The sequence below is a fragment of the Sinocyclocheilus grahami genome, unplaced genomic scaffold, assembly GCF_001515645.1.
Source record: "Sinocyclocheilus grahami isolate Dianchi unplaced genomic scaffold, SAMN03320097.WGS_v1.1 scaffold249.1, whole genome shotgun sequence".
NCBI lineage: Eukaryota > Metazoa > Chordata > Actinopteri > Cypriniformes > Cyprinidae > Sinocyclocheilus > Sinocyclocheilus grahami.
Window position 1 is genome coordinate 838480 of NW_015505428.1, and position 10788 is coordinate 849267.

Here is a 10788-nt window from a genome sequence, read left to right on the forward strand (position 1 = left end):
AAGGTTAATGCTGGCTTTTCCCACATCCTGACTTTTATGGTGGTCTCTGTTCAAGCTCTTCAGCTGCCATGGTTATGCTGTTCCATTGGAGAACTATTTACCCTTAAAGGCGCTTTCATTTGTATCACTCTAAATATCAAATTACTGTACAACTTAAAGTGAAAACACCTCTGTCCATGGCACTTAAAGGGAGAGTTCACTTAAAAAATAAATTAATAATAATTATTTTCTCCCCCTCGTGTCGTTCATAACCTGTATGACTGCAGAACACAAAAGAAGATATTTTGAGGAATGTTGAGGGGGAAAAACACGTCTCAAAGCAATATCTTCTGAAGAAAGGCATACATTTGAGGAACTGTATTAAATAAATAAATCATTACAGGAGGCAAAATACTTCATATAGAGGTTAATGTAGCTACGACAATATTACTGCACAGTTGTACAGAAAGCACATACTTTGTGGTCAAAACGAGCCTAAAATGCAAAATAATACGCCTGATTAGAGATAGTAAAAATTCATTTCCAAAATCACATAAAATAATTTGAAAAGTTGCAATTACTTTATACTCGCAGTTTGTGAAAATGTTCAATACAGTCAGAAAATGTTTGTTAAGTTTTATTCATCATATGTTCTCATTCTTATTGTTTCATTTTTAATATGTTTTTATAAAGTCAGAATATTATTATAATCCTATTTTTATCTGTTTACTATTTGCAATAGTTACTATTTACTTTTCATAGTGTGATTTTTGGTGAATTGTAGGCCTATTAATAAACTAAGGTAAGTTTGATCCTCAAACGCTATTGTAATTATTAATTATGATATTAATATATGGAAACCACAACAATTAAAAACAAAAACATTCACAAATATATTGCCACCGTTTTTTAATTTGTAGATAATCACAAATGATATTTTGACCACTGAACTCAGAAATGTCCCTGAATGTTCATTTCAGAAATCTGGACACCTTCGTCTGAGAGCATGCTTTCAGGTAAAACATGGAATGGCAAAACTGTTTTCATTTAATTCACTGTAAGTCATTTCGGATAAAAGCCAAATATCGAGCGAGAGTGTTCATTTGTTTCTGCAGTGGTGTATTCTTAGCACATAATGAATCCAGAGAACCCTCAATAAATCAAATAGAGAGAAAAGTTGAATTCACGAAACCAGAATCAACATAAAAGTATGTATGGAGTCCTTCAACAGTAATCTGAAGAGAATAGCTGAAGCTGGTTGACAGACGAGCTAATCTGCAATACAGAAGAATAAAGCAGAAGCAGTGGAAGTTTTATGATTTAAGACAAGAAGTTGACTGTCAGCAAAACCATGAGGGGAAAATAATAAAACCTCAAGCAACTACTAATGCAGTAAAATTAACATCCACCAGCATAAGACAGAAATCCAATCATAAAGCTATGACTAATAAGACCATACGACCATAAAAAATCAAGTGCCAATTCTTAGAAAAGTACTGTATATATAATGGATTAATATGATTAAAAAAAAAACACATTTTAAGAATTTAATGACTCTAAAATCGGCATTATGCAAATGTAAAATACTTTCAAATATATATATATTTTCTGGTTAAAATACTTTGTACAGATCATGAATTATTTAGCCATATCGTAATTGCGTTTTCTATTTATTTGATCATTGCTTTTTTTACTTATCATCATAAATTAATTACTTCCAATAAGCCTATTTTCAGGCGCTGCGTAATATCATTGCAACTCGATGTTGATGTGAAAAAAAATCTTTTGATGTCATTATGACAGACACAATTTTGACCTTGCATATTTTCAGGGTATTAAGCATATTTATTAGCCTCTTATATATGGCTCATTCTTCAACTCAAAGCACATTCATTTGAACTTCTGTGGTCAGTAACTATATTCCAGCATTATTACATTCTAAACTGGATTCTAACTATTCTTAAGCAATGACCATTTATAGAATAGAAATAGAATAGAGTGCAAGTGTTAAGAGGTTCCCTCTTTTTAAAAAAGAAAACTAGTAAGAATAGAAATAGAATAGAGTGCAAGTGTTAGAGGTTCCCTCTTCTTTAAAAAAAAAAGAAAACTAGTAAGAATAGAAATAGTGTAAGTGTTAAGAGGTTCCCTCTTTTTTTTTTTAAGAAAACAAGTAGTAAGAATAGAAATAGAATAGAGTGCAAGTGTTAGAGGTTCCCTCTTCTTTTAAAAAAAAAGAAAACTAGTAAGAATAGAAATAGAATAGAGTGTAAGTGTTAAGAGGTTCCCTCTTTTTTTTTTTAGAAAACAAGTAGTAAGAATAGAAATAGAATAGAGTGCAAGTGTTAAGAGGTTCCCTCTTTCTTTTTTTTTTAAAGAAAACTAGTAAGAATAGAAATAGAATAGAGTGCAAGTGTTAGAGGTTCCCTCTTCTTTTTAAAAAAAGAAAACTAGTAAGAATAGAAATAGAATAGAGTGCAAGTGTTAGAGGTTCCCTCTTCTTTTTAAAAAAAGAAAACTAGTAAGAATAGAAATAGAATAGAGTGCAAGTGTTAGAGGTTCCCTCTTCTTTTTAAAAAAAGAAAACTAGTAAGAATAGAAATAGAATAGAGTGCAAGTGTTAGAGGTTCCCTCTTCTTTTTAAAAAAAGAAAACTAGTAAGAATAGAAATAGAATAGAGTGCAAGTGTTAGAGGTTCCCTCTTCTTTTTAAAAAAAGAAAACTAGTAAGAATAGAAATAGAATAGAGTGCAAGTGTTAGAGGTTCCCTCTTCTTTTTAAAAAAAGAAAACTAGTAAGAATAGAAATAGAATAGAGTGCAAGTGTTAAGAGGTTCCCTTTTTTTAAAAAAGAAAACTAGTATGAATAGAAATAGAATAGAGTGCGAGTGTTAGAGGTTCCCTCTTCTTTTTTTTAAAGAAAACTAGTACGAATAGAAATAGAATAGAGTGCAAGTGTTTGAAGTTCCCTCTTTCTTTTTTTTTTTAAAGAAAACAAGTAGTAAGAATAGAAATAGAATAGAGTGCAAGTGTTAAGAGGTTCCCTTTTTTAAAAAAAGAAAACTAGTATGAATAGAAATAGAATAGAGTGCGAGTGTTAGAGGTTCCCTCTTCTTTTTTTTTAAAGAAAACTAGTACGAATAGAAATAGAATAGAGTGCAAGTGTTTGAAGTTCCCTCTTTCTTTTTTTTTTTTAAAGAAAACAAGTAGTAAGAATAGAAATAGAACAGAGAGTGCAAGTGTTAGAGGGTTGAGTGTTTTATTTTTTTCTTTCTTAGAAATAGAATAGAGAGTGCTAGAGTTAGAGGGTCAAATGACGATGGAAGAGATGTGTTTTTAGCAGATTCGTGAAGATGGTTAAGGACTGGGATTGAGTTGAGCAGATCAGTCCACCAGCAGGGAACAGTTAATGTAAAAGTCTGTGAAAGTGCCTCTTTGGGATGAACTATAATGCGCCGTTCACCTGCAGAACGCAAGCTTCTAGAGGCACATAACTCTGAAGAAGTGAATTTATGTAAAGCGGTGCAGAGCCAGTGCTGGTTTTGAAGGCAAACATTAATGCCTTGAATTTGATGCGAGCAGCTATTGATGAACAGAGGTGTGACATGCACTCTTTTCAGCTTGTTAAAGACTAATCTTGCAGATGCATTCTGGATTATTTGTAGAGGTTTGATAGAATTGTCTGGAAGACTTGCTAAGACAGCATTGCAATAGTCCAGTCTGGACAAAACAAGAGTTGTGAAGCATGTTCTGAAAGAAAGGGCCTGATCTTCCTAATGTTGCATAAAGCAAATCTGCAGGAAATGTTGTCTGAGAAATTCAGCCGGTCAAATTAAACCAAGTAATCCACAACCCAAAATCAAGTACAAAACTTTTTTTTTTATTTTCACTGGGCAAACTTGCAAAACGTCTAGAAAAATAAACAACAAAATGCAGAACCTTACCACAACAACAAACATAAAAGAAAGAAGAATATTCACATTTTTCCCCATTACAGATAAAAGCACATTCTGGTTTCCTCACATCTCCCCGCAGTAGCCTGAATCGCTGGAGAGCTGAGACGTGGAGCTCCGGTTTGAGGAGGAGTTCCAAATGTCCAAATTCATGTGTGCTCCAAAGGGACTGAAGCTGGAGTACGGTTTTCTCGGGCAGGCGCCGCCTGGTTCGCGTCTGAAGGGTGCGACGGTCCGCTCCGAGTGAAAGTGGCTCTGGTGAGGCTCGCTTTGAGGAGTCCAGATCGAGCCAAACAGACTGGACATGGGTGACAGACTTCTGGTTCCTGAAAAGTATGGCTGGAAAAACAAAAAAAGATTGCTTAAATATTCCACGCATCTAACTTCTCAATGAAGAGAAACCCACATTTTATCAGGCGGGAAAATAAACACCGTGTGTTTCTGAGGAGCTCAGAATACGAATGTAGAAATGGTATTTAAACCAAGATGCAAGTGCAAACAATTTGTAGGGTATTAAAAATTCTGGTGTAAAATGCACGCGCTGCGAGTTCAACATATTTTCCAACATTGTTTGTGGACTGAAGATTTCTGCATTTCACTACATTTGTAAGAAGAAGATTTCGTTAACCTGTCGTCACAAACACCTTGAAGTTTTAACTCTTGCAAGTGAAGAAATTATGTCACAAGTATTGTAATTTTAAAATAATTAATATACTTAATGTGATCCTGCAGCACAAAAGCAGTGTTAAGTCGCTGGGGGATATTTGTAGCAATAGCCAACAATACATTGTATGGGTCAAAATTATACATTTTTCTTTTATGACAAAAATCATTAGGATATTAAGTAAAGATCATGTTCCATGAAGATATTTTGTAAATTTCCTAACATCAATATATCAAAACTTAATGTTTGATTAGTAATATGCATTGCTAAGAACTTAATTTGAACAACTTTAAAGATGATTTTCTCAATATTTAGATTTTTTTTTTGCACCCTCAGATTCCAGATTTTCAAATAGTTGCATCTCAGCCAAATATTGTCCGATCCTAACAAATCTTAGATCAATGGAAAGCTTATTTATTGTATAAATCTCAATTTCAAAAAATTGACCCTTATCAAACCCACTGGTTTAGTGGTCCAGGGTCACATTTATTTTTTTTTATTTTTCAGTGCAGTTGTAATACAATAGTAGTACATTTCTAAGAAATAATATATTAATATATTCTATTGTTATCATCAGTATTATTATTATATAACCCCTTCAGAGTTTCAGTTAACAAGAACATACTTTGCTTACAGTTACACGTCCAATAATTTAGATACGGTGTAAAAAGTAAGCCCTTAATTGTAGAAGTTTTTCTCTGTGGTATCGAAAATGGTATCAAGGCAAGATACTGCAGGCAAAAACATTGTTTTATGCATTAATCAATTCAGAGATTTTGGGCTATTTGGCTTTCATAAAGTGTTGTTTCAAACTAGTGTAAAGAAAACATCTATTTGTGTTTTCTTATATCTAGATGTTTTATTCTGAATGTTTTTACCATCTGTTTATATATCATTTGCACGATTTTACACATTTGTATTTTTTTTTTGTCAACAAACCTAAACATGCCTAATTTGCATATTTAACCATCTGGTGCTGTTTTTTTTTACTTCTTCAGAATAAGAAACTTGGTAAAGATTTTGGCACTTGCTATGTGCACACCATAAAAATCATGGACATGACTGGAAAAGGTTAAATGGTCTTAAAAATAATAGTAACACTTGTACTGATGGAAACGAATGGGAAGCGGATTCATCTAGTGGAAGCGTTTGGTACTGCACCCAAACCAAATTTACTGAAAGCTCATTTTTTAAGATATCAACTTCAAATTTGGAACACAACTTGTTTAAATTTATGGCTTTGATTTTCTTGCAGTCTTAGAGAAATATTGGACAATATATATTTCATATATAAAAAAAAATAGAATAAAGTTGATTTGTGTAGCGCTTTTCACGATACAAATCATTGCAAAGCAACTTTACAGAAAAACAAACTTAGACTTCTATAACTTTTTTTTGTTTCACTTTTTAACTTTGTTTTGGCTCTCAAGTTTATGCTCAAAAAGTGGTTAACAAGTAATAAATGGATCATAACTTTTCCATAAATATTATTAAATACCATAAAATTCCCTAAAAAAATAAAAAATATTAAATAGAAAACATTATCAAACTAAAATATAGATGAAAACCTTCTCCAGAGTGCTCAGGACCTCAGACTGGGCCGAAGGTTTACCTTCCAACAAGACAATGACCCTAAGCACACAGCTAAAATAACGAAGGAGTGGCTTCACAACAACTCTGTGACTGTTCTTGAATGGCCCAGCCAGAGCCCTGACTTAAACCCAACTGAGCATCTCTGGAGAGACCTAAAAATGGCCACCAACGTTTACCATCCAACCTGACAGAACTGGAGAGGATCTGCAAGGAGGAATGGCAGAGGATCCCCAAATCCAGGTGTGAAAAACTTGTTGCATCTTTCCCAAAAAGACTGGGCTATTTGGCTTTCATAAAGTGTTGTTTCAAACTAGTGTAAAGAAAACATCTATTTGTGTTTTCTTATATCTAGATGTTTTATTCTGAACGTTTTTACCATCCGTTTATATATCATTTGCACGATTTTACACATTTGTATTTTTTTTTTGTCAACAAACCTAAACATGCCTAATTTGCATATTTAACCATCTGGTGCTGTTTTTTTTTACTTCTTCAGAATAAGAAACTTGGTAAAGATTTTGGCACTTGCTATGTGCACACCATAAAAATCATGGACATGACTGGAAAAGGTTAAATGGTCTTAAAAATAATAGTAACACTTGTACTGATGGAAACGAATGGGAAGCGGATTCATCTAGTGGAAGCGTTTGGTACTGCACCCAAACCAAATTTACTGAAAGCTCATTTTTTAAGATATCAACTTCAAATTTGGAACACAACTTGTTTAAATTTATGGCTTTGATTTTCTTGCAGTCTTAGAGAAATATTGGACAATATATATTTCATATATTAAAAAAAATAGAATAAAGTTGATTTGTGTAGCGCTTTTCACGATACAAATCATTGCAAAGCAACTTTACAGAAAAACAAACTTAGACTTCTATAACTTTTTTTTGTTTCACTTTTTAACTTTGTTTTGGCTCTCAAGTTTATGCTCAAAAAGTGGTTAACAAGTAATAAATGGATCATAACTTTTCCATAAATATTATTAAATACCATAAAATTCCCTAAAAAAATAAAAAATATTAAATAGAAAACATTATCAAACTAAAATATAGTACATTCATTTAATTAAAATTTTTTTTTATTAAAAATTATATTATTTTTGACCGCCACATCAACACCACCAAAGGGTTAAACATCACATTTCAGAAAAAAAACGTGTATATATATATATATATATGTTTGCAATTCTTAAGGTAATCAATCAACAAGTATGGTGATATCTATTAGTTACTCTATTCATTTGCTGTGTCTTGGTTAAATATCAGTATTTTTCAAGGAAGTTTGAAATTCCAGCGTTGTGACTTATGACTTTTAGAAAGTGCTGGATAAAAATGAACGCTGCTGTAGAGCTCACCTTGCTAGTGTCCCAGGTGGAGTTGATGTTTTGGGTGGCGTTCTCACCCCAGACCGGCTGATGGCTGTGGGTCACGGTTTGGCTTTCATGGCATGAGAATGCAGTTTGGTAATTGCCGTTACCTTCACGGAGCAAACAAAGAAAACGGTCACTCATCCTTCACCAGCTGCATGCTACAGTGCTGGATGTCACTCACAGCGATGGAAACCTGCTCACCTGTTGGCATGCAGTTGGTCTGATCTCTGTAGAGATAAGGACTCGCACGCTGGCTGTTCATGTTGTTCCAAGGGAAGCTTCACAAAAATGACGAAAGGGTATTAATTTGATAGTGTGTGGTCAAAAATAAAATGGCAAATAATTAAAAGACATACCTGTCATATCCCAATGAGGGACTCTGAGGGACGAACGGGACAGATTCGGTCATGTTATACCTGAATTCATTGGTCAGAGGAACCGAGGCGGGAGACCACGTCTCTTCAATCACATTAGAACCGACTGTGTCTGGGGAATTCGCATAAATCAAAAACATGATCAGAGTCATCCAGATTACATGTAAGTACAGTCACTACCCAGCATGCCCCTCACCGGTGCTTTTGTCCACACCTGCGGCTACATCGAGAGCCGGCGCGGGACAGACGTCTGGGCTCCGGCACGGTTGCCTGACATACAGATTGTTCATGCTGTGGACAAACACGTTTATAGATCATTAAAGCACTTTCAGAAATCATAAGTCGCGTTAGGGCTGGGCGATTTTCTGATTTTATCGATTACTGTATTGGCCCGAATATAAGACGACCCCCCTTTTTCCAGATGTACCTTTTGGAAAAAGGCTTTTTAAAAACCAAATCTTGTTTTTTCTCAGTAAAACACATTTTGTCTTCAATTATTTTCATATTGCATATTTTTCCTATTTTAATTTTTGTTTTGAAAGTATGGTAAAAACTGGTAAAATGTACCCACAATCACATTTAAAAAATATACACTTTTTGATATACCATTAAAAAAACAAAAAACCGGTAGCCCATCTGAATTAGGACATTTAGGCTATCCATCTAATAGTAGCCTACCAAAATCTTATTAACAGTAGAAGTTAAATCTTACTGTAGTCTTCAAATCTGGGTACTGTCTTACGTTTTAAAATCACAAAGAGAGTTTGGTCGCATCAGGCTAACGTCACAACTCATGCAGCTGTAAGTTTTCTTTCTCTTTAGTTTTTTCTCGCGATCTTTACAACACGCATTACATTACGTATTTCATGGCACGCTCGTTTTATGCGTATTTGGCGCCACCTATTGTTGTGGGTGTATTATTGACATGTCAAAGTCTAGACCCTGAAAATAAGACCACCGCGTTTTTTCAGATGTATTTCCAAGAAAAAAACATCGTCTTATATTCGGGTCAATACGGTAATTCGAATGCTTTGCCACAATTTTTTTTTTTTTTAGAAATCTAGGAATCGCGATTTTGAATAGAAATATTACCAAATGTTAGAATTAGACACTTTCAGCTAAGGGGCGTTGTTAGGTACGACGTGACTACTTTGTAGCGTCATTTACAACAGCTTCGAACGCAGCTCAGCCAATCAGAGCCAAGCACTGAAACTATCCGCTTTATAAACTTCTTTTAACTTGAGCGCTGTGTTTCTAGAATTCTGTTTCATGCAAGAGACGCGAGCGCAACAGTCAAGCACGTCCATGTTTACGTAGAAAAAACAAGGGAAAAGCAGCGCAATCGAATAAAAAACCCTGTAAAGAACTACTACTGTATGTCTGATATTTCATGTTTGCATCCTGGTGACCTGCTGAAAGCTGCTGTTGTTTTTACAGAACATTCATAGTTAATAATAGTCTACTAATGTTATATCTTCAGTCATTTTGAATTACCTTGATTTTATTTTATTTTTTTAAGTATTTTCCTTGTATTATTTCTGAACACATAATATGTGCTAGAATTCCGTTTCAACTAGAGGGTTAATAAAGAAAAAGTTACTTGAATCATGTTGTAGTTACATTTTCAAGTTGACTAGTTAAAAATCTTTTAAAAAACGTAAAAAAAAAATAAAAAAAATCGAGATTTTAATTTTTAGCCCAATCGCCCAGCCCTAAGTCAAGTAAAAAAAACAAACAACAAACTTGAGAAAATCGGCTCCTTTTACCTTTGAGTTTTGTAGGAATAGTTCATGTAACATTCCCGGTCTTTTGGATACGGGTGGTACTGGTTGTCTCCTAAAAACAAACAAACAAACAAATTTTCACTTGGAATAGAATTTTCTTTAACTAGAGGGTTAATAAAGAAAAATTACTTGAATCATGTTGTAGTTACGTTTTCAAGTTGACTAGTTAAAAGTCGTAAAAAAAAACGTACAAAAAAAAAAAGAGAATCGGTCAAACGTTCGGGGGGGAAAAAAAATCGAGATTTTAATTTTTAGCCAACTCGCCCAACCCTAAGTCAAGTAAAAAAAACAAACAACAAACTTGAGAAAATCGGCTCCTTTTACCTTTGAGTTTTGTAGGAATAGTTCATGTAACATTCCCGGTCTTTTGGATACGGGTGGTACTGGTTGCCTCCTAAAAACAAACAAACAAACAAATTTGGATTAAAGTATTATTCATAATAATGTAGTACTTAACTGTGAGTGGAGCGCGTGATCTCTTACTCCGGCAGGGATGTCTGTTGGGGTCCTTCTCTCCCTCGACGCTGCTGGCGCTGCTCCAGCTGCCCCAGGACCCTCGGCTGGCTCTCACACTGCCTGATGAGCTGCTGGAATCAGAGCCAGACTCCCACTGCAGACGGCGCTCCGGACATTTACGCCTCGGTCTGCTCAAACACGTGCCTGTGTTTACGTGAACGGAAACCGTTTAACAAAACTCACGTGGAGAGTTAAAGTAGATCAGGTCAGTGCATGTGCATGTGGAATAATTATGATTTTTAAATATTTTGATAGTCTCTCATGCTCATCGAGGCTGTGTTTATTTGATCAAAAATACAGTAAAAATAGTGAAATATTATTATAATTTATAATAGCTGTTTTCTATGTGAATATATATAGTAAAATGTAATTTATTCCGGTGATCAAAGGCTGCATTTATTTGATCAAAGATACAGTAAAAATAGTGAAATATTATTATAACTTAAAACAGCTGTTGTCTATGTGAATGTATGCTAAAATGTAATTTATTCCGGTGATCAAAGGCTGCATTTATTTGATCAAAGATACAGTAAAAATAGTGAAATATTATTATAA

At 34.1% G+C, this 10788-nt stretch overlaps 1 protein-coding gene across 1 annotated transcript in view; it reads right to left on the reverse strand.

The window, feature by feature from the left end:
* Nucleotides 1-3848: 3848 nt before the first annotated feature.
* The window catches only part of LOC107598290 (transmembrane protein 131-like), a gene marked incomplete at its 5' end in the record, with an annotated part of 41600 nt that continues 34660 nt past the window's right edge, over nt 3849-10788 (reverse strand). The window contains 7 exons of the mRNA XM_016289585.1: nt 3849-4266; nt 7545-7666; nt 7761-7837; nt 7916-8045; nt 8130-8224; nt 9700-9769; nt 10201-10377. Coding sequence (XP_016145071.1) covers nt 3994-4266; nt 7545-7666; nt 7761-7837; nt 7916-8045; nt 8130-8224; nt 9700-9769; nt 10201-10377 — 944 coding nt within the window. The remainder of the gene's footprint in view (nt 4267-7544; nt 7667-7760; nt 7838-7915; nt 8046-8129; nt 8225-9699; nt 9770-10200; nt 10378-10788) is intronic.